Genomic DNA, 24,368 nt, shown 5'->3' on the forward strand with positions numbered 1-24,368 from the left:
CAATCTTTACACTAAAACCCTACCTGGCTGTAGTGCAGCTGGGCAGTGCAATCAGACAGGGGATCTGTCATTCAAAGGTTAACAGAAGGTTAACTAAGAGAAAAGTCTGCTCTGCTGTAGAGTTGTTTTCTGACACACCACTTTTGTTGTGGAAATACTGATATTTTATCACTGGTTTTCCTGTATTTCTGCAGTCGAGGACTGATGAAAGAACTGAAAGAAATCCTCATACTGGTTTGTGTTTATTAACCCATTGAGCTCTGCAGTTTACCCTATCAAGATGTGTGGTTTTAATTTAATTTAATCCAACATCTCATTTTCTGCTATTTTTTTTTCTGTTATACTTAATGTAGTGTCTGTAGAACTGAAAGAAATTCTCTCTGTAGAACGGATAGAGTAATCTCTTATTTGAAGATATTTTATTAATTAGTGGCAGATGTGTCAATGATTTAAAAATGTGTCTGGTGGTTATCAGTAGCAGGCAGGTGCTGTGTGTTGCACTAACCTGTAGATGGCGTGGCTAGGCTGGCTGCCCGGGTCATAGCTAACCCTGACATGCCCCTGGTAGAGTTCCACAGCAATGTGGTCGTTGTCACCATTATACAGCAGGATCCCATTGTCCTCCGCAGTGGACACCTAGTGATAAGAGACAGGGAGAGAACACAGCTGATGAGATGATGACAAGAAAAGGAGATAAGACTTGAATTCTCTCTGCCTCTGTGGCCTGCCCTGGTAATTTGATCTGTGTTTTAATAAATGCTTTAAAAAAGCATTCTTTAGTATTGGTGCAAGATTAACTCTGATCAAAACGTGTTCCAGCTACGTCACTGTGGTGTGTTCACCAAACCCAACTAGACACAACTACTCAGGTCATCCAACACTGATTTCCTTTCACAGTTGAGGGACCTCAGTCCATTTGCCTCTGAAACGAGACTGAAAGCATTACATTCCATCTATTCTCACAATTAATTTCCTGAAGCCCTGGATTTTGTTGCCTATATACAAAATGTCACATTAGGTAACATTAAATTCTTCCAACGTATGTTTTGTGGTTTATTTGAAAAAAAAACATGTATTTATTAACCAAGATGTCATTATATGGAATCTGTATGGACTAGTCCCAACAATAAATGCTAGAGAAATGTGATTGGAATTTTCTCTACTGGTGGGCTCAAGCATTTTACATGGATGCATGTTAATCGTGCATTAATCGTGCCCTTGATAACCTAGATCAGTAAATTCCACTTTTTATGTGGTAATAGTGGTATTTTATCCTTGGTTTTCCTGTATTTCTACAGTCGAGGACTGAGAACTGAAAGAAATCCTCTTGCTGGTTTGTGTTTATTACCCCATTGAGCTCTGCAGTTTACACCATCAAGATGTGTTGTTTTAATTTATCAATCACCTCATTTCTGCTATTTCTTTTTTCTGTTATACTTGTGTAGTGTCTGTAGAATTGTGCATATACTGGAAGTGCTCATTATAGGAACGGCAAACAATGTTGTTGTAGAGTGCATCTGTGATTTCATCCGTATCTTTTTAATGCACTGTAGTGCCTCCATTCTCTGTTAAAATACTGACAAAATGACCTCTGAATTCTGAAGGAAGGCAAGGAGCCTGAGAACAGTGCGCTCTGGCAGCTATCAGGTTTTCAGGTCACCTGCAGAGTGATGTTGGCCTGAGGCCAGTTCTTCAGGTCGCTGAGCTGCAGGTAGGAGTCTCTGTCCACGAAGTTGACGCTCACGAGCTTTTCACAGCGCAGGCCCCTGAAGCCTGGCAAGCACTGGCACAGTGCTCTGCCCCCACGCTCCACGCAGGGGGCGCCGTTCTGGCACTCAGTCAGGTCACAGAGGGAGTGGGGCGCAGGGGGCACCTCACACAGCTGTCCGCTGCAATGAGGAGGGGAGTGTCTCTCAGTCCAAGAAGCATCGATTAATCTGCAACCGCTTTGTTTCATAACACTTAATGGAGTTCTCATCAAAGTTCGGGAGGGACGAAGGCAGCCGAGCTAATTAAGCCCAGCTGGCGCAACTTGCACCTCATCGCCTCAGATCCCATATATACCACACGTCATCCTCTCCTCTTCCTCACTCGTTTTCCTCCACCCCATGTCCACGTTTACAGCTAACCCTTGGTCACCTCTTCACCAAGCATGGGGTCCTGGGCTTCCCTATGGCCGGGAGGTTGGCCTTCAGCAAAGCCGGTTAAGCCAAAGTCTTGACTAAATCTAATAAACGGTTCTGCTGTCACACAAACTTTGGCTGCTGTCATTCCTCGTGAAGTTTCTTTTTTTAAAATTAAACATACAGTTGTAAAGAATTCATTGATACGAAGATCTCCTTTTTCCAGAAGAGCTGTTTATTTTTGCGCTTGGGCAAAATGCATGCCATTTGGAAGTCAGGCATTACGGACGGGCACTGTGGATGCCCCGGTCCGAATGCGATGGGCCGTCGGTCGGGCAGCTCACCTGTAGCCCTCGGGGCACGCGCAGGAGTATCCGTTCGGCTCGTCGACACAGCGGCCGCCATTCTGGCAGTGGTGCTGGGCGCAGTCGTCGTGGTCCACGCTGCAGTCGTCTCCCACAAAGCCAGGGGGGCAAGCACACCTGTCACACAGGGGCAAGCGCTGAGCAGGGCAGCGGATTGGGACCGGGAAAGAGGCAGAGAGCACTGTCGCCATTCCCCACGGCTCTAGAGTTGGTAACGCCATAAGATTTATCCATGCAGGTAGTTTTACTAGTCTGATACTGCTTATTTCTGAAAGTACGTGTATCTAAGATAAGATCACTTTATTAGCCATATACAATTTCTTGTATTAGGAATGTGTCTTTTCGTATACCCCAACTTGCTCTCCATGAGACACAGACATACAGACAGGGAGAGAAGCTTGGGGTCAGAGCGCAGGGTCAGCCATTCATACGGCACCCCTGGAGCAGTAGGGGTTAAGGACCTTGCTCAGGGGCCAAACGGAGTAGGATTCCTCTGCCAGCCGTGGGATACGAACCAGCAACCTTCCAGCCACAGGCACAGATCTTTAGCCACAGAGCCACCACATGAGCACTACTGTGTATGTATTCTAGTGGGATAAAATAGCTACTAGTCACAGCACTCATATGGCAGTTAACTGCAGGGACAGAAGACTACAGCCAGTCAAGTGTTTAGGAGTGGTCAGGGCTCTGGACTGATAATGGGAAGGCTGTGGGCCTAAACCCTGGGTGAACACGCTTTTGATATACTCATTCACTCAGGTTGCTTCAGCAAAATGTCCTTTTGTCATGAAAACAAATGATTTTAGATAGTTTACACAAGCGATTGGATTATTGTTTCTAGGTTTTTTTTAATGAGTCCCCGGTTTGCAGCTTGTCTTTAAGGAGGTTTCATTAATGTCTGGGTGGGTTAGAAACTTCAGAGTTTGAATCTGTCAGGAATACAAATGGAGAAAAATGTCTAAGTGTTTGTTTTGTTTTGAGGCTTTGTGCCTGATTTTGTTTTTGGTTGTGCAAACATAAGTATGCAAACTGTGGGAAAACACCGGTGAGGACTGCTGTGGCTTCTTCACACAGGGCCATGTTTGTTCACTTTACCTAACAGGGTGTTTACTGTACCTGCTGAGCTGGGCCATCTTTCTTGAAAGAGAAGGTCCCGTGTTTTTAAATATGGAGCCCAACATAAAAACCAAAAGGAATGAATAATTATTAGCAGTTGCCACCACACAGCTCTTAAGTCCTGGGCTGAATTCTGGACTGAGGCCCCTTCTGCTTGGAGGTTGTTCCCACTGTGGGTTTTCTCAGGATGTTCAGATTCCCCCAGCTCTCCAAAATCATGATGGCAGTGTTAACTCGGGCCTTTAAAGTGTTCCTTTGAGTATGTATGTATTAGTACAGTATGTGTGCATGCACGTGTACAGTATGTCTGTGGCTTGGATTTCAGGAGGTTTCACTAATAGTTAATTTTCGGAAGTAATGATGTCATTAATTATTTTGAAGAAAGAATCGTCAACTCATTATTTTACTGCAGGGCGTATCTGTTAGTTTAGCAAACCTGTCTAAAACACGCGTGTGGAGTCTTCACACTGTTAGATTTGGGAACAAACACATTCCTTCAATTCGAGGACCTCTTGGGCACTCTCTGCAAAGCTCCAGGGGCCTCCAATGTAAGCTGAGAACCACCACTGTATTATAAGTAAAACAACTTTCTCTGGAGATTCATCCTTCACAAATATTTTACAGTTCACATGGGGGTGTCCACTGATTCTGCGGAGCCTGAGATTAAGTGGGAAACAGTGTGTCAGGCCTGGTCAGTCACCTGTCCCATAATTTATTGCCTGCTACAGGCAAGTAGTATTTCTTCCATGCCAGTGGGCTATACTCACTTGGGCCCGCTGGCAGTGATGAGGCAGGTGGCCTGGTTCTGACAGGGGTTGCGGCCCGGGGAGCAGACATCCTCCATCTCCTCACAGAGCTCTCCTGCGCAGGATGGGGGAGAGAGAGAGATACAGTCAGCTGGGGGAGAGCAGGACCTGGTCTTGTACTGTGAGGATATTCAAGCTTCTCTTCAATCCCTCTCCCGCAAGTCCAGTAGAGGTTTTAAAGGTGTCACGTTTGTCTGTGCCTTCAAATTTCAGTGGAACCTGTCTGTTTGATGAATAAAACATATGGCCGGGTGGGCTTGTTCCTATGAAGTGAGATATGGGCAGTGCTTACCTGCACAGTGAGATATTTGTGCAGTGTCAGGGTGCAGGGTTTATGCAATGAAGTCGAGCATATGTGCAGGGAGTGTCAAGTTTTACGTAGCATCCACTGTGTACCTGTGTAGAAGGGAGGACACAGGCAGGTGTAATTATTGACTCCGTCCACGCAGGTGGCGCCATTCTCACAGTCGTTGTCCTCACAGTTGTCCACGTTCACCTCACAGGTAGGTCCCTCAAAGCCCAGGGGGCAGAAGCAGCTGAGGGAGAGGGTGTGCGGGTTACCTTTGAGAACACAATCCCTAGGGTGCCCTCAGCCCCCACCCCCCTCCCCAAAAAGAACAGAATGGAGAATTTTGCCATGCTGCAGTCAATGCTGCCACAATGGCCTCCAAACAGGGCAACTGGATGAACTAACACACACGTACGAGCACAACTACAAACGGCAGAGATCATCTATTGGCAGAAAATCCTTTTCTTGTTTCATAAATGTTTTCTTATATTCTTCAAAGCCTTTGCACACTTCAACAGCTTCTTTATTATTGCAGTGTCGCTTTGCAATGGAGGTTCTGTCCCATCATGCTTTGTGAAATCTGAATTCGCAGGGCACATGTTTTTCTCATTTCTCTCTCTGCACCTGTTCCGCCCCATACACCCTGCACACTCTCACCTGAATTCCCCACTCTCCCCTGGCTGGGTCTGGCAGGTGGCTCCGTTGGCGCAGGGACTACTGACACAGGCGTTGAGGGCTGTCTCACAGTTCTTGCCCTGGAGCACAGTGGACACAGCAGATAATGAGCTGAGTAAAACTCTGTGAAACCTCTGCGATTGTCAGTGCTCTCTCCCTGTTGAAGGACTGCATTATGGTGAAGCATGCAATTTTTTTATGTGGATTTTTCTTATTTCCAATATTCAAGGTACAGTAGTGTTGTTTGATAGCAAGAAAAGAATAATTCACAGCACAACAATGTGAAAAGCAGCACTGAACATACACCCCATGCCATGGAGAAACCAGTTTCCCTCTTGTGTGACTGAAGTCATGGTCGACCTCTTATTCCAGAGCCAATGGCTCATATGACAGAGGCTTATGGGAGCTAGCAGTGCTCACCGGGCCCTGCTTACCTTGAATCCTTGGGCACAGGTGCACTTGTAGATGTCCAATGGGTCACTCTGACAGCTGCCCTGGTTCTGACATGGGCTCGACAGGCAAGGGTTGCACTTGGCCAGAATTACTGGGTCAACAGGACCTGGATTGTTAACAGAAACAAGAGACACATCCAGAGTCAGTGGAAATCCAACTGAGAACGGAGCCGGAAGGCTTATCACACATTTACCTGTCCAGCAGGTGCTGAACAAGATGATCTGACTTTTAATGAATCATCACAGGAGATTTCTTACATGCTACAGACACAGGAAATACAGAATTTGCCCCACACAGGTGATCACCATTGAGGGGACAACAGGAACAGTCTGCTAAAATTCACCAAAGCACGAAGGAATCAGCATTCTGGAATTCTGATATTTAGAAATCTAGATGAAATACAATAAAACTCACAAAACACAGAACTAAAAAAGTAGCTTCTCACACATGCTAAAGGAAGAAGGAGACTGTAGCAGTCTGGCTTATGGAGAGAGTGTAATATCAGTGGCCTTGCCACTAGAGGCCTTTCAGTAGATGGCCTCTAGCACCTGTAAATAGTATAAGTGGGTTGTAATTAGGTAATTACTGTACAGTGGATTATTGGCGGTGGTTAGTTTACACATTCTGACCTAGTGGTAATTATGGTGTGGTTAGTATAAATAGAGTTGCCAAGTATTGGTAGTTGGGTTTAGGTAGAGACCTGGGGAGGCTGCTTGAGAATCCTTTTGCTGTAAGACTGTCAATACAGCCTACTGCCAGTGAGTTTTCATGTGCTCAGCCAGCAACTCCCTGCAGCTGACAGTTTTGCACACTAACAAAACATACTAGCAAAGCATACTCCAGCCACTCTTCTTTCCAAAAGACAATTTTCTGCAAAGAAATGCAAACAACTGTGATTTGAAGAGAATTCCAGGCCAAAGCCAGATAGATTTCTTGGCTGCAGTTAGACGTGTGAACAAAGGACGTCATGCCTGAGGGCTGATAGTAACTTGGAAGTCTTCACTGACAAGCAGCCGCGGAGGGCTCCGCAGAACAATCACAGCAGTCACACCCAAAGGCACAGGAGACTGCCGAAACACATGTAGTCAAGTACTGACTTCACCCTGGGAGCAGCCGTCCCAGACAGGCTCGGGAGTGAACCTAAGATGGAGCAGGAGTGCGTATGTTCCATGTGCCGGTTGAAAAAGGATTTGCTGGCGTGCCAGGATTCCAGCAGAAGGGAAAAATCCCAGTCTTCATCCCCATCAAGACTAGAATCCAAAGTGCCTGAATTTTAAAGGGTACGTAGATAAGGGGTTGAGAAATTTGTTAGAGGACATTATTCTAAACACAGCTGTTAGAATGCCAACGTTTAGCACTGCAGCCGAGTACTGGACCAAAGTAACATGTAAGATGAAAATACGCTACACGCTTATAACGACCACTTCCCAATGTGTGTTGACCAGTCGAGAGAAAGTCTCATGGCTTGCGGCTTGTCATCCAGTGTGGGTTAATTGCCTCAGCGCCTTTTTTTACGCCCTTCCCAAAAGATAGGGAAGGATATCCCTTGCTCTAGGGGTACAGTACAGGTTTAGCACAGGACATTGTTTTTCCATTCAAAGTGTCACTTGATACATGGAGGTTTTAAATATCAAACAAAGGAGTGATCAGTTGTAACTCCTGTTATGCTGTTTGTTATTAACTGTCCCTGTGGACAATCTGCGTAAGGCGAGACTTCAAGAGAATACAGAGATAGAATTTATCAACTGAGGAGTGTAGTGAATACTAATGTAAACCTAGAGAAACTAGATATTCAATCTAACATTTGGAAACACAAACACCTCAATGTTGCAATGTGGAGACTGATTGTTGTGTCATTGCTTTTTTCATGGCTCTTTTTTATGCTTTTGTTTAAAAAGATAAAGTTATTTAATAATTAGTCTTGATTTTCTATTACTGGGATTATTGTCAGTTTAGGATGATTCAATTGTACATATGATTGTCTCCTTTTGATAATGAAAATTAATTCATGATGGATTTCTAATGCTAATGCAAATCTCTCCAATCCCTTTATGGTCTTACGCTAGACTGAAAGCGATGATGGATTGTTAATTAGTAGTTACATTTTTCTGTATTTGGCATCTGATCATTCACAGGCCCAAGATCCCATCTGTGAATTTTCAAAACTGGTCCAGAAATATTCTCCCTAGAGAGGTTTGAAACCACCCTGAGCAGTGACCATTGCCCTCATCTGTATGCAGTTCTGTCATTCCAAAGTATTTCAGTAGCCTTGAGATTACAGGTGGGAACAGCACAGGGCTGTCAAAACTTGTTATTTTTTTTCTTTTTGACATAAGTAGTTTAGAGTTAGTTTTTCTGTGCATATAGGGTTATAATTCTGGCAAAAAAATACATGCTTTTTTTTGGTTAGAGAAGTTAAGTACATTTTTATAAAAATCAGACTTTATTTTCTGGTTATTGTGGTTATTATTGAGATTGGCCACAAGATTCTAATGATCAATGCATGTGGATATGTGGTATAATTAAGTTCAACGTGAGCAAAACTGTGATTGCACAGGACATCAGACTTAGGAATTCAATACAAGAAGTGTTTTAATGCACCAACAGAAGCAGTGTGATACAGCTGTCCAGTCACATATCCCTTTCATCTTTCTCTTACTGAGAATCAGTTCTCTACCAATCATCCATCCATTTTCTAATTTGCTTATCCAGTAGGAGTTTATGGGAGAGCAAAGGGTGCAAGGCCCGATATGCGCTGGATGGGACACCAGTCCATCGGAAGGCACACACAGACACATACATACACACACTCACACCAGGGCCAATGTTACCACAAGCCAATAAACCTACCAGTATGTCTTTGGACTGTGGGAGGAAACTGGAGCACCTGGAGGAAACCCACACAACCAAGAGGAGAACATAGAAACTCCGCTCAGATCACACCTCAGATGTAGAGTTGAACCCAGGGACCCAGTGCTGTGAAGCAGCAATCCTAACCACTACACCACCATGCCAGCCTCTGGGCCGCTACAGAGAAAATGAGCTCCCCTTCGAAGGAGTTCAGCGGCTGACGTCTGCAGAGGTGGAACGTTCTCTCTTACCCTGGCACTCGAACTTCTTGGCTGGCGTGGTCAGCAGCAGCTTGCCCTCCATGGCCAGCGGGCCGGCACAGCGGGCGATGCCAGGTTCCTTGTAGCCAGTCTTGACCCAGTCGGACAGCCAGCGCAGCCGGCAGTCACAGTACAGGGGGTTGGCTCCAATCGCCCTGCATCACACACAGACACCTTCTGTCAGTGTCCCACAGTCTGGAGAGAGCCTGGAGAGCTGTCTGAGAGGGCCCTGTGTTCTGCTTCAAAGCATTTCACACCACTTCTGGCTTGTATGCACAGTACCATCAGATGTCTCACAGCCTGTACAGCTACTCACACTAACACACACGTTAATCCTAGCAACTGCAATAATACTGCATGAGAAACGACACCTTTCATAAAAATGTCTCCGTATTTAAAGACATCAGCTGAAATAAAAAAAACATGAGGAAAATCCAGGATACACGCTGTAAAATAACATATACAAAATGTCAAATGCATTGAACAGCCAGTAAACTCCTCACAAAATAAAGGATAAAAAACTGTTGTCTAAAAATACATTTGATAAATGTGAGTTTGTTTTAGAATGACAAGTTCTGTGTCACTCACAGTTTTGAGGATGCCACTCTACAGCTCTGGAGCAGCTGAGTGAACTTCCTTATTTGGGAAAATGCTTGAAACATTGAATTATTACTATATACTGTACAGTATGTCATTTGAGTTGTTAAGTAATACCCAGTCTAAGGTGACTCTTAAGTTCCAAGTGATTTCTTTGAAGAGTAACCCTGCAATCATTGAAATTTTCACATTTGGTTTTAAGAGGTGAAGGATAAAAAAATGTTTTGGAATCACTCCCTCCAAATTTTCACTACGGACTCCCAGTCTGTGGTATTGGACAGCTACCAGCAGGTGGAGCTCTGAACTTACTGTTCAACCACATGCACTCACATCCTGCATCTCAGGGGCCTGCCACAGAGAGATTCCTTCTTAAGTGGTGTAATAAAGGAAACATTGATGTAAAAACTAGAGATGTAATAATTTAATTCAAGAGCCATAGTTTAGATAACATGGTAAAAAATCTCAGCAAGACCTCAGTAGAGGTTATTAAATTCTCTAAGTTCTGGTCCCCTAAAAATTGTGTAATCATATTTTCCCATATTATGAAAGCACATGATCATTTAAAAGCAATGAGAATGTTCCTCTAAGTCTAAATTAAATAAAATAATTTCAATTAAAGTGATATACTGCATATTCCTTTATACCAAGCAAGTACAGAAGACATTGCTAGAACAATATTACGTACTAGATGGGATTTGAACCCATGACCCACCAACCAAGTGCTTGGAACCATAACCAGTGCTGTCTACTATGATACATTGCTGTCTGAAGCACAACCTTATAATAATAAGGTTATTATACAACAAATGTAGTACTCCCTCTCATGTATATAAAGAATAATTCAGCACAACGCAAGTAGTTATTGAATTTTTCATTTGAACCCTTTAGTCTTACAACAGAATTCCAATGTCTGAAAATACAGATTGACAGCACTGCTGATTGGGCTGTGTTCTGTAAGATATACCTCCATGCCCCCATTACCCTTTTGTATATTCCTGTCCTCATTTACCATCTTCACCCTTTACAGCCCTGCTCCTCTGAGTCAGTCCTCTTCCATTACTTAGAAGACTAGCTCATCTTTCACATGAATCCAATAAATGACATCTGCAGACATGAAAAACACTTTGATGGAAATCAATAGGTGGCACAGGTGCATGACCCTGCTCACCTCTCATTGACAGAGTGGAGCAGGCTGGGAGGGGGGGGGGGTTTGTATCGGCCATTGCTTCCGAGACAGGAGGCTCTTATTTTCCACCTGCAGCATTTCGCAGACCTCTCACCCTACCCCCTTTACCCACAACTCCTCTGCATGTCCTTGACAAGCAGACCTTGCCCACACATATCAGTCTGCTGTCAGATCTCGGACTGTCAACACGGATTCCAGAACCAGCTCTCCTTCATTCCTCACACAAATTCCATTCTTTCCGTTCCTTAGGGTCCATTGCACAAATTCTGCAAAGGATCTAACAAGACACCACGGGACAAATGTCCTAGCCTCTGTCTTCTGTAGAGTTGTTGCTGGGGTGAGGCACACTAAAAGACATACTTCTGACTTGAGGATTCTAACTATCCCAGTAAACCCCAAAAAACTCTTCATCTTGCTCATCTATACAGGCGATACTGTATTTCATGTTTTGAGGTTGTGTTTCACCAATCTTCTCCTAACCTAACAAGTTTTCAAATGATCAGCCCTTCACCAGGCTACAGGGACAGTCTTGGAACTGTGGATCATTCTGCTGCTGACTACAAACTGATCGCCTGGAGAAGGTGAAGACCCAGCATGCAAAGGAGAGGCATTAACAACAGGATGATGTGTAAGGCCTATCTGAAAAGACAACAGGTAGGGACGAGAAATGAGAGCGTGGAGTGGACAGCACGATCTCCGTGACTGACACGAGCTGGGGCGAGGGACAGGCGTCATGTTGTTATGTCACTGGGGCTGGGAAGTTCACTTACAGGTGAGACAGAGAGGCCACGTCACTGAAGATCCCATCTGGCAGCTCGGAGATGTCGTTGCCATGGAGAGACCTGGCAGGCAAAGACAACACAGAGCAAACGACAGAGCTTAATGCTATCAGCAGGTACATTCAGAAAGGCCGTGCGTTTTGTAATATAAAATGATCCCACAACTTTGGTGACACTCTGGACAGCCAGAGCTCGATATGAACTTTAATTGTTAATTAGCGACTTATATTTTCAGTGTTGCAATACACAGAGCCCTGGAATATTTAAATAAGCATCTCTGACACACAGATGATACATGAAACAGAAAACAGAGCAGTCAAGAACATCTATATGTTAGATAATTATAAAATAGTTGCTGAGGAGAAAATATGAGAATGCCACCATTTTCAAGGATACTAATTTAACATGCAGTAGAAGCATCTTATGAATAAACAGGGACAGCACTGATGTGTGTATTCGAATTCAAACCAATTCCTTTTCCTTTTTTTAAGTGTAACTACATACAGTAGTACTGAAGAACAAATGACCAGATCCCTTTGCCTTCTGTATTTGTGGCTGAGAAGAACGTTCAACCCAGAATGCCACATATTCACAAGTCACAATCGACGTGAGCAGGACTCAGTGCAAACCCTTCAGGGACTGACTGTACTCAAGGTTGAGCTTAATGAGCTGTGCAATACAGTTTAGCCACAGTTGTTTATCACTGGCCAGGCTATCAGGTGGGAATATTTGCTTAATCTGTTGTGCTCAGCTGTAACGGCAAGAACAACCCACACCCTCCCTGTCTCTCCAATACCAAGACCGCAAGAAACGCGATAGGCAAATGTCTACTGTGGAAATGAATCCTGCTGCGAATAGTTTCCCGCTTAGAAAGTCCGTGAGAAATGCGGGATTTTTAAGGCCCCTCCAGTACACCTGTTGCTGGTTGCTTTGATTGACTTGCCATTTTTGTTATTTGTTTTAGATTTAAAAGCCTTGGCACTGGGCTCCTGTGGAATTCTGCGAAGCTGGTATTAGGTTACTAATCTGGAGCTCAACAACCTGGGTCTTTCTCCCCAGCCAGTCTCCCTCTCTCGCTATTAAGAGAGCAGGGATCTAATTAGGAAAGCCTGCTGGAGGTATTCTCTGTCGACAGTGCCGTTGTCATTTCCTTCCTTATCTCTCAACAGGGCGATTAGTTGACGAGGTTGGGGGAGGAGGGGGGTGCTTAATGCATGTAAGAAAATACAGACATCTTAACCTGACAGGTCGTTACCACGCATTTTAAAAGGCCCAGTTGCTACCCTCCAGTGAAGACAGATGGTTACCCAGACATGGCAGGGTGCTGGCCAGCTGAGGATCCCCAGCTCTCCGGGTTCTTTGGTGAGACCTAGACAGGAGCCCCAGCAGCGGAACAGTAGGCCTGCTCACACACTTAGCCCTCCACAGAGCCTTCGGCGGCCCTGTCTTCGTACAGGCCTGACAGACTCCATTGGCAGTCTCAGAGTACTTACACACACAACGCTATTTACTCAAAAGGCCAATTAGCAGCATATTATTACAAAAAAACCCACATCCATTCAAGACACAAATCTTGAATCTGCTGGGGCCTTTTCAGTGCATTTCATTTTATTTGCACTTCAAAAGGTTTCTCTTTCTAAGTGTAAGATTTATGAAGGATTTTACACCCAAGTGTGGATTTCATGAGAGGAAGCACAGGTCTTTAAATGTTTAAAACCTTTTCAGGACTTTGAACTTAGACACTTTACAGTTCTAAAGTTAGCCATTAACTAGGCTCGATGCTGGGTTGTTTTAGATGAAATGTGTTTTTGGGAATAACCTTGACAGATCAGTCTAAAAGATATCAAGTTATTTCGAACTCTGCTGAGGTAACATTTTATGATAATGGAGACAATGCAATGTATTGCACCACCAGGCCTGTATTGCATTCTAAGCATGACATTCTTCAATCCTAAGGCAGACAGACTTCAGGATTGCCAAGTAACAATTGAATTGAGCTGCAGTGCTAGTAAGTGATAGTAGCTACAGCAATAAGTAGAATTATTAATGCAATTGTATATATTCTTCCTCTCTGTATAAGCATCTGCTTATTGCTGGTTCTATGCGTCAGGCCTAACAAAGGCCAAGCTACTGGATATGGATGTGTTTGTGTTAGCTTCATGATGAGACTGGTGTTTTGCTGCTACTTTTTCTACCCCCTAATCAAAATATTAGGAACCTTAGAACAAATGAATGGATTCTCTCAAAGGAAAGTAAGTGATGGCTGGCTTGAGGATCCTGAGAGACTTCCATCACCTACCCTGGCTCAGCTACTCCCAGATCTTAGTCCCATTGAAAACTATGGAACATGCAGTTCAATCCCACAGATCCTTAGACCTTCATCTCAAGCAAACCTGCTACAAGACGATGGAGTGGAAAACATGATAAGTCCTGCTCAAGCTGGTTTGCACTGGGCTGTTACGGTATTCAGTGGGGGGTTCTTAATTCTTTGGCCAGTGGGTGCATTACAGTATCTCGTCTCCCTTGCTCATTTTAAAACAAGGTTCTGGATATTCAGGTCATTATGTCCAGATATGAAGAGTCCCATCTGTTACATTGTCTGCAGTTCACTTGTCAATGTGTAACAGATGGCAGTTCGTTTTCAGTACAGATTGTGGAAAACGAGGAGTTTCCAAAATTTAATTTTGGAACGCTTCGAATTCCCCTTTCATAAAATTACGAAGAAGCCATACATGAATGTGGTGAACCCATGAATGTGACTGACAGCCTGAGCTCCTTTCACTTTTCCATATTTACTGTATTTATCATAGTCTGTTTTTAAGCACATTTTGTATTCATTTTTTTTAACAACCCGTCCCTTACTCTAGTTTTTATACAACTACAGAATTCGTTATTTCTTTGACCAGACTGTTACAGAAAAGTGGTGTGATGGTTAGTACTGTTGGCCCGCAGTCCTTGGCTTAAAATGGGGTACCTTCTGTGTGGACTTTGCATGTTTGCACCCTATCCAGATGGCTTTTCTGTGGGTGCTCCACTTTCTGCCCACAGTCCAAAGAAATGCTGTCCAGGTTAAGTGGCATCTCTAAATTGTCTGTGAGCATGCATATGTCCTGTGAAGCACAGGCATCCTGCCTAGTGCATTGGTCCTCCCTTTTGCTCTCTGCGTTCAAGGCTGACCAGGAATAAGTGGCTATCTGATAACACATGGATGACTGAATCGGTATATATCGTATCAGTGCTTGAAAGCTGTTTTCATGAGAGTGGATTGACCATCCCAGGAGAAGAGCAAGTGAGTGAATTGTGACAGTGTTTTTTTTTTTGTGGGTGGAAAACCAGAGACTAGTGTTGCACAGAAGCAGAAGGATTATCCCTATAAGGTTCCAGTGCTGTATTAATGGAGCAGTTTTAGTGTCTCCTGATTTTTTCCATCTCCTGCACTAACCTGAAGTTTTGGTTCAGCCTGTAAACGTTTTTTAAAAACCTACATGCATGATTATTGTTTTATATTTTCTTCTGATAATGTTTAGACATTAGTGTTTTGGGTAAAAATAAGAATTTGTCCATGTTCGGTGGATATTGTACTGTACTTGAAGAACACTAATGCAAATGATAATAACTTCATATTCTGCACATTCTACACCGCTTGCATGTGAATATATTAGATTTAAACTACAATTAAACTGTTAAAAAACTAAATGATGTTAAGTTTCCGCTGCCCAAATGGAAAATGCTGTTCCAAAACAAATTAATGGAAAAGTTACAATTTTGTGTCACTCCTGCTGGGGTACCTGGGTACTAATTACACATAAACCAGCTGACAGATATAAAGAGTACAGTATGTTTACTTACTATTTTGGTGTTAACTCACTTGGCTGAGGAAATACAGGCAGGGTTGTGGGCTGCTAGCAAATATTTATGAAGTGTGAGATTAGTATTTCCCTCCTCCTGAATATCTGTTAAATAGCATCATTTGGAGTATTTGCATACATTGCACAGAACAACTTCTGACCTCCAGAATTAGATTCCAATGTCTCTAAATCATCAACAGCTTAAGGAGTGAAAATGGAATACAAGGCCTTTCTATAGCAATAATCCATTCTACCAAGTGTGCAACCTAGACAGAGGCAGCCTGATGGACCCTAAAGACCAGATCTGGCAACATCTGGCTTCTTGGATCAAAAGGCAATTGAAAACTTTGGATAACCAAATTTGGAAAATCACTTCATCCATGTTCACTGCTTAGTCCGATTCAGAGTCACAGTGATCCGGAGCCTAACCAAGGGGACACAGGATGGAATATCAGTCCTTTAAAGGGCAGTCTCAGACAGTGAATGACTCATGAAACATCAGCATGCCATGGGACTGTGTGAGAAAACTGGATCGCCTGGAGAAAACCCACATGGCTCCACACAGAAGGTGCGGATTCCACACAGAAGGCACCCCAGAACTGAATCGCACAACATAGGGTTGGGGGGGGGGGGGGGTTAATGCATATGTGCTACGTGTCATGCAAAAGTGCCATCCTTGGTAAACCCCAGGCACCGGTAGAAAGTAAACAAGTTCATACCTAGAAATAAAATCTGAAATATGGGGGCTTGCATTCGTTATTCCATTACTGACATAACAAGTGTAATGCCGTTTAATGCTGTTTTCCCTTGACAGACCTACTGTAAGACCTATGACCAATTGTGTTTGTGTCACTTGTCTCATCTTGCATAATTATGATCTCTTTCTCATTTAAATATGACCAGTTAAGTTGTTGCCCTTATCGAGTCTTAGTTGCCTACAACGCCTGTTGTTCAGCAAGACAGCTTTGAACAGGTGTTCTTCTCCATTGCAGGTGTTAGCCTCTCCCTATGGGTTATTCCCATTCAATAAATGGCTATCAGGCAGGAGTGCCTTGTCAGCATTTGGGACTTGAACATACTCTTTTCTGGTCATGCTATTCACTGCCCTTCCGATGAACTTAATATAAGTGTAGCAAAAAAATATTTAAAAAAGTGTGAAAACCCTTGCTCGTACAGTATGAGGATAAAAAGGGAGTTTGGTCTTACAGCAGCCGCAGTGAACGCAGTCCCCCGAAGGCCAGGCTTGGGATACAGCGAAGGGAGTTATAGCTGAGGATTCTGCACACAAAAGAGAACAGATACACACGCTGAGCCAAAGCTACACACTCACGACTCCACTCTCTATCACCTGCTGGCAACGGCCTTCATTTTCACTCAGCAAGAAGCTGGGCTGAGCTTTTGTAAAACAACAAAAAGCTCCATTAAGTCATAACACCTCATGAATCTAAGCCTGACTCTTTCTTGATTTGAAGAGAAGAAAAATGTCTTGATTTTGTCTTCAACGGCTTGCTAGCTTCTTTTTCAGTTTACTGCTCACAGAATGTTTTCAATGTCTAATACTCTTATGATGTTCCAAGCTGCTTGCACAACCAGGCAGTTGACTGACTGTTCTGTTGGCTCTATCAGCCGAAATGTAAGCACAAATTTATTTACACCTTAATGATGTACAAGAAACAACTAACAAAATGAACCGTCTTGGGAACTTTGTCAATCACTGAAATCCCACTTACAATGTTGTGAGCTGGCTCATGTTAGCAAACGAGGAGTTCGTCAGGGAGCTGATTTTGTTGTTGCTCAGATCCCTGAAAGGAAACAGGTGATGCTCTGTCAATACTTGTTACCTAAGGTGCCAAAGCAGAGAAACAGTGCGTGCCAGCTGAAACTGCCTTTGAAGTGTCCGACACTCACACAAGCTGGAGGTATTTGAATGTGGACAATTCTCTTGGCACCATGCTGAACTGGTTTCCATCCAAGTACCTGCACAGAAAAACAAACAGCTGGATTTAATCTGGGAGCGCAAGTGTGTGATCCTTTACATTAACTCCTACATATACTTATTGTGCCATTATTGTTTAGATGAAACAGATTAGCAGAGTAAGTGCAGATGCTGGCAATTATAATAATATCAATTGTACATCAGCAGATGCTGTCTCAACCTTGTGCATCATGCAGGGCCGCATGGCCATACAGATGGTTGAACAGGAATGGGAGACATTGTAAGAGCCAAGGTGCTTATTACAGCGATGTGTGTCCCTGACCCTTCTGGAATGCAGGAGGAGACACAGTGGTTAGTCCTGCACAGTGAGACCAGGAATGGAGTTTCTGTTGCCTCAAAGGCACTGGCCTTCTATACTGCAAGAATCATGTCAAAGAGTGCAAAGCCATAAAGCTACTTCAACAAACAGCATGGTAGCAAGCTTCTTCAGCACAGCAGAATCCAGGGAATGTGATAGGTGAAGTAAGCTTGTGCCCTCCTGTGCATCTTTAACAAGACAGACAGATGGTCAGTCTGTGCTGAATGGCATTTCGCATGCCTTTAAACTACATCCTGCAAGCCAAGGCTTTAATGAACTACTCTGCATTTTGGAAAGCGAACCCCTCTCAATATTTCAGCATGGTTCCTTTTGTCACCAGCTTACCTGATTAAAAGAAATGTCCACCTCACTGTTAAACTTACTGTATCCCACTGCTGTGGACAGGTCACAGTGTACATTAGATTCTCGGCCACAACACCACTGCTAAATTCCTTGGCTATGCCTTTTAAATTGTTGGAAATACTCAGTGTAAGAAACTGAGAACAATTCATACTTTTCTCTTACGTTTTCGCTCAAAGAGGAAAGAGGGTGTGAAACCTCATCTGCTGGACTTCACTCCCTCCTGCTTTATCAGCCTTGACACACAGGGATGCAAGGCTCAGACAAAGACAAGTTTCCTCTCCCAGTCACCTCTGTGCTCCTGCTCTCACCAAGGGGAGCTGCCAGAGAAGCTGCGAAGGGTCAGACTTCAAACACAGTGCGCTTTATGACTGCCCTGTGAAAAGTCTTGTGGTCTCCCCTTAATTCATCTTGGTCACCTAGACAACTACCAGTGAAATAGCTGTGGCTCCCCACACTGGCAGTCAAACAGCAGGGGTATTTTGTGGCTCAGTAGATGAATGTTTACTGTGGCCGGAGTGGGAACAGGCCTGTGGGTAGCGTGTTTCTCTGCTCGCTCTACTGTGACACACCCCCTCGTGAGGGTGAATGTCACAGCAGTGGCTCCTCTTCCCCACTGGCAGCTCATCCTCCTAATTCATTCACATGTCCCTGAAAGGGGCCAGTGGTCTCACACACAGTGGGATACGGCTGTGAATGAGTGAGTCACAGGAGCTCTCAGACAGAATCCTGGGAATTTGATAGGTGAAGTAAGCTTGTGCCCTCCTGTGCATCTTAAGACAGCACACTCAGGCCCATAGCTAATTATTGCAAACAGCCTCTGGGTCCTGGGCACAGAATTATGTGGCTAATGACAGTGTTTCATTACTACGGCGGATGCAGACTGCAGAGATGAAAGTGTAAAGTGGGGCAGCACACCTGGCCGAGATCACCGCCACCCATCACAGGCTCCTGAGCTCCTTAATGACAGCCCAGCCCACAGACAGTGTGGGGATTGACAGAGCTGTGGGGGCGGGAGACACAGCAGGAAGGACAAGCCTTGGGGATGAGTCAATAACCACAATCCTGACAGGAGCAGGAAAGAAAGTTGGAGGCGGTGACAGCCTGTTTGTGAAGACCCTGGTATTAAAACATACTTTCGCCAGAAGGTGTTCATTTAGCTAAGCAACCTCCAGTTTCAAAGTGTGAGTTCACTGCCACAGTCCCAGGACCTGAGGGACCCTTTTTTGGGACGTGCCTTGTGATTAAACATACTTCTGACCTTCTGTTGTTCTCCTGTGGTCTTGTTTTTCTCAGTAAATTCCTAGGATAATATCCCTAGAAACTGATTAATACAAGTATGAAAAGCAAAAGAAGAAATAGAAGGAAACAATTCCATTTTTGCTTCTAAAAGTCCACAGAAGCCATTGGCACAATATCAAAAGTCAGTGACTCTAAACTACAGAGCTCTGTTGTAGTACAATAAGCATCAGCTCACCACATATACAATAGTGGAGGAGTTCACTCTTCCCAGACACCAGTTTGGTGCACCACACAGTGTGCACCGCACAACAAAGCCTGTTTTGTGCATACGTGTTGCGTTTTCCGTTTGATGGAGTACCGCATACTTATCTGGGCCAGGAAGGATGGTTTGAAAATGGGAGCATTCTCTATAGGTGGCTTTGGAAAGTGTTGGAAGAAAACAGTTCTGTGTGCCGTGACGCCACGAGGTCCCCCTGCCCTCACTCACAGCTCGGTGACGTTCCTGGGGATGCCCTTGGGCAGAGACCGCAGGTGCTTGTTGCTGCAGCGCACCACCGTCTCCAGGCAGGTACACTCACTGGGGCACTGTGGGCGGGGCACACAGCTTGCATCCTCCTGGCCTGCAACACCCAGGGACATGCTCATCAAACACAGACACTGCCAATAACAGACGCATGTGGTGCAAGACACTGGATTACGGCTGAATTCCTGTTTTCCATCTTTGCACCATTGCCCTTCTCCATCCCTGCCTCCATTTTAACAGGTGGACACCCTACGGAAAACGTTAAACTAAGGCTAACGGCTTTTCAGTTTCACATGTTGGAATTCACATGTTATATTCTGCGGTTTTGAAAGCTTTATAAGAAAGACACCAGAGGACGCATAAAGGCTTCAGTTTTGATCTGGCCTGCAATGCGTCAGTGAAGGTCGTTTCTGACGTGATCACATGGAAAAGGTCAATAAACAACTTGAGACTACTATTGTTTCACTCTGGTGACACTCTTGTCAGCAGTTCCCCACAAAGAATCATTTCCAATTCTTCAAAACTGCAAAACATACTATACTGCAAAGATGGACCTGAGATAGAGAAACATGCAGAAACATTTTTTTCCCATGGAAGAGATTCCTAGACTGAGTAGGAGCATGAAGTCATTGTACCAGAGCCCTGACACATGGAACAACTTTGCTTTTTTGTTGTGCCGAACTCCAGGCGTTTCAACTCGTGAGGGGGAAAATCTCTACAATCCTCTTTAAGATGGAAAACGGCTGCTCTCTTTCTCACTCCCATTGGCCAGGACCTGAAGATCCCCTGTGTGCCAGTCGGCATCGGCTCTTACCCTCCTCGCAGCGGAAGTCAGGCAGGGCCACGTCCTGCAGGGGGATTTCCTTGAGGAAGGCGGGCCGCTGGCATCGGGGGTTGCCCGTCACTATCTTGCGGCTCCTGAGCCAGTCCCCGAGCCAGGCCAGCCGGCAGTCGCAATTGAAGGAGTTTGCCAGCAGATTCCTGAGAGTAACAGGGAAAGGAAGGAACTGAATGAGCAGAAAGGCTGGCGTGTGGACTGGAATAGCTGGGTGAGGTTGTGGTGTGTCAAAGTCTCACAAATACAAGAGAGGAAGCATTGAGGTACCAGATCGATACAATAGTTACTCTGTGCTTTGAAAGGCAGATTCAATTCGATTTGCCATGAAATTCGACCATAGGGGAGCAATTTTTCTCCAGTCTAATCACGAGTTAGTAGGCTTGGCTTTATCCCTGGTTGTGTCTGAAATATAGAACAGTGTGGGTATTCTGCAGACACTTAGCTAATCAAAACCAGGGTATTTACAGGGCTGTCCAAGAGTTAATCAGGTCATAAGGTCAGGTCAACAGGTTAGCAAACCAAGAAAAGGAATGTTTTTGCAAAGTGGCTTAGTCATCGTAAGAAAGCAAATACGCTGAAAGAAAGATGTGATTTCAAAACCATTAAGAAGAAATTAAAAATAAAGAGATATGTAAACTGAGAAGTGCTTCACATTTCCTTGTGTGTATTTATGGTACAAAGTGAAAGAAGATGAACAGTTCGACTTGTCAGCAGTTAAATACTCTTTTTCTAGTTTACACCATGCATGTTGGGAGGGAGAAATACCATTCTGAGCATGTGAAATCAGTTTTCACCCGTCAAGGCACAGATACCTTGCTTACCTCCATTAGGGTGAAAAACTCAAAGCAGAATTAAAAGTCTCTTGAGAGAGTTCTGCTTTATAATGTTGTGAAATAGTTACAGCTGATTTATACTCATATCCTACACTTTCTTTCCAACATTTGATTTGAGTTTCAGTATATTTCTATACACATGTATCTGCGCAGTGGTACATATTCATCTCTCACAGACGGACACAGCGTTTCAGGAGAGTATACTTGGACTGTAATGTTATTTCGGTCTTGCCACGCTGCTGCTTACAGTGTGGAGAGTGACTGTAGGGTGTCAAAGGCCCCAGGAGAGATGGTTGTCAGCTGGTTGTCATACAGAGACAGCAGACGCACATTAGACAGTCCTGTGAAGCTGTTGTTGTGGATGCAGCTGATGCGATTGTTCCGGAGCATCCTGCAAGACAGACAGAGAGAGAGGGGAGGGAGTGATGGGGCTGTATCATAGCTGACGACAGGCATGTGGGATTAGTATGATGCAGAGCCTGCCCAGTAAGGGACAGTGCATAGCAGGGTCACATTACATAGAGAGTAAAAACTCCCCTGTGGGTTCTGTGGGGGAGCTGGAGCATGGTCCTGGGAGAACTCTGCAGCAGTGAACAGTGATCCACTGAAAGAAATGTGGCAAAGAGCAGGCCTCTGAGAAAGCAGCTCACACAGGTCTCCTGGCCACATCCCAGCAGCTGTCCAGGTGGTTCAAGGGCTGCAGGTCCTCCACTACCTTTTACAATACATGGTATAGCTTAAACTAAAAATAGTTACTCACAGCATGCGCAGTCCTTCCATTCCCCGGAACATTCCGCTCCGGACAGAGTCCAGCTGATTGGCGGTCAGGTGCAGCTCATTGACAGAGGAGGCCCCTTCAAACGCCCCATCCTCAATCTCGGAGATCTTGTTGTTGCTCAGGTTACTGCAGAAGCAGAGACAGGGGCACAGATAAGCAGCAGCAGCACAGCAAGCAGGAGAGGACTGATGAAGACAGGACCCCGTACTTGGAACAAACTTGCTACAGGGCAACAACGATGTCACAGCTGTAGTTCTGCCAAAGCAACATCACTGTAGATATTCTGGAACCCTGGTTGACTTCATCAACCCTGCTCTGTCTAAGTGCCATTTGTCTTAACATTAGAGTCTTACAAAAAGGTGTGTTACTCAATAGCTGGTTATGCAGGCTCTAACATGATAAAACACTGCTCGTTAAGGTATGTTTGTAGCTTGTACCCTGCACATAGTCAAAAACTAGTCCCTGTAGTCACGTAACAACAGCTCTGGAGTCTGTAAGCCTGTACTCAAATGTCTGCTACCCTGGCAGAGAGACAACAGGGGCAACATAAAGGTAAACTAATGCTTACATTTTCTTGAGCTGGGTTAGGGTTTTAAAGACACCAGTGGCTTCCAGGATTGAGAGTTCATTGTTGTTCAGGCGCCTGCAAAAAGACAAGAAATTAAGTCCTAAAACCATACTGCCCTTATCTAGTACATGCTACTACACAATGTCCAAAGAAAGGCCATATAGTGTAACTTATCACTATGAAATCTATGCAATATTATGCTTTGAGAGGTACACTATAAGATTCCTGATGATCAAGAATCCGATAAACAACAGATTTAAAGGAATGATCTAAATAATGTCGTCATCCTTTTATTAACTTGCTTCTGTGTATGGTATAGTTGTCCCTAAATAAACCTCGCCATGAGAGTTTAATGGCTCACAAAAATAAATTTTATGCCTCTTTTATGCCCAAGAGGTTCAATAATATTAACATCTTTTAGCAAACAATTGCACAAAAAAAGCCTAGAGGCTTTGATATCACAACAGTATGGGTCTTGTTTCATTCTCCAGTGTGCACTGTAAAGGCAGGCAGTGGTGCACCAAGCCGTGTGTTGCAGTGTGTGTGCTGCCGATGGCGGGTGTGCTCACAGTTCTGTGGTGGAGGGCGGAATGTGCTCAGGAATCTTGGTAAGACGCAGGTTGGAGCAGTCCACCACGCTGGACTCACAGCGGCACTTGGGTGGGCACACAGGGTCACTGTTGCACTCATTATTAAGACGTGTATCCTCAGTGCCTGGAAAGGTCCCAAAAAAGTGTCAAGAGAGCCTCTCGGTGACCCCTCAGCAAGGAGGAAACAGGAGCAAAGCTTTCCCCCCAAGAATTAATTATTTACGCCAATACTCACAACAGGTCTGAATTGTGTGAGTATGGATCAAGCTACACAGCTATGTTGTTGAAGGCGATATCCTGCCTTCTTTCAAGAAACAGTATGAGACCCTTGGATCAATAAACTAATGACTGCTAAATGGGCTAGATGGGTTGAATGGTCTCCTCTCGTCTGTACCCGGTCTAATATCAGCAACCATATCACTCTGCAACTCGCAACTGGCAACCCACTGAAGCTCTCCAGGTGTGAGTCTGGTCAGTACCTGGATGGGAGACCTCCAGGGAAAAACTAAGGTTGCTGCTGGAAGAGGTGTTAGTGGGGCCAGCAGGGGGCGCTCACCCTGTGGTCTGTGTGGGTCCTAATGCCCCAGTATAGTGACGGGGACACTATACTGTAAAAAGGTGCCGTCCTTCAGATGAGACGTAAAACCAAGGTCCTGACTCTAAGTGGTCATTAAAAATCCCAGGGCATTTCTTGAAAACTAGGGGTGTAACCCCGGTGTCCTGGCCAAATTTCCCATTGTCCCTTACCAATCATGGCCTCTAATAATCCCCATCTATGAACTGGCTTCATCACTCTGTTCTCCTCCCCACTGATAGCTGATGTGTGGTGAGTGTACTGGTGCATAACATCATGTTGCATTACCCAGGTGGGGCTGCACACTGGTGGTGGTGGAGGGGATCCCCATTACCTGTAACATGCTTTGAGTGGAGTGTCCACAAAAGCGCTATATAACTGTAAGGAATTCTTCTTATTATTATATTCTTTGTTTCCGTAA

At 44.5% G+C, this 24,368-nt stretch overlaps 1 protein-coding gene across 2 annotated transcripts in view; it reads right to left on the reverse strand.

Moving 5' to 3' along the window:
- LOC148835098 (slit homolog 1 protein-like) overlaps window positions 1-24,368 on the reverse strand; it is a 153,547-nt gene that overhangs the window by 9,315 nt on the left and 119,864 nt on the right. For both annotated transcript variants that reach the window (XM_088915382.1, XM_088915383.1), the window contains exons 16-33: window positions 23,353-23,497; window positions 22,784-22,858; window positions 22,198-22,341; window positions 21,685-21,828; window positions 20,581-20,747; window positions 19,731-19,863; window positions 17,256-17,324; window positions 17,078-17,149; window positions 16,554-16,625; window positions 11,491-11,562; window positions 8,929-9,092; window positions 5,809-5,933; window positions 5,357-5,454; window positions 4,807-4,946; window positions 4,372-4,465; window positions 2,468-2,605; window positions 1,661-1,889; window positions 506-636 (exon numbers count right to left, since the gene is read on the reverse strand). In XM_088915382.1, coding sequence (XP_088771508.1) covers window positions 506-636; window positions 1,661-1,889; window positions 2,468-2,605; window positions 4,372-4,465; window positions 4,807-4,946; window positions 5,357-5,454; window positions 5,809-5,933; window positions 8,929-9,092; window positions 11,491-11,562; window positions 16,554-16,625; window positions 17,078-17,149; window positions 17,256-17,324; window positions 19,731-19,863; window positions 20,581-20,747; window positions 21,685-21,828; window positions 22,198-22,341; window positions 22,784-22,858; window positions 23,353-23,497 — 2,212 coding nt within the window. The remainder of the gene's footprint in view (window positions 1-505; window positions 637-1,660; window positions 1,890-2,467; window positions 2,606-4,371; window positions 4,466-4,806; window positions 4,947-5,356; window positions 5,455-5,808; window positions 5,934-8,928; window positions 9,093-11,490; window positions 11,563-16,553; window positions 16,626-17,077; window positions 17,150-17,255; window positions 17,325-19,730; window positions 19,864-20,580; window positions 20,748-21,684; window positions 21,829-22,197; window positions 22,342-22,783; window positions 22,859-23,352; window positions 23,498-24,368) is intronic.

The sequence above is a fragment of the Atractosteus spatula genome, chromosome 5 (assembly GCF_055471065.1).
Source record: "Atractosteus spatula isolate fAtrSpa1 chromosome 5, fAtrSpa1.hap1, whole genome shotgun sequence".
NCBI classification, from domain to species: Eukaryota; Metazoa; Chordata; class Actinopteri; order Semionotiformes; family Lepisosteidae; genus Atractosteus; species Atractosteus spatula.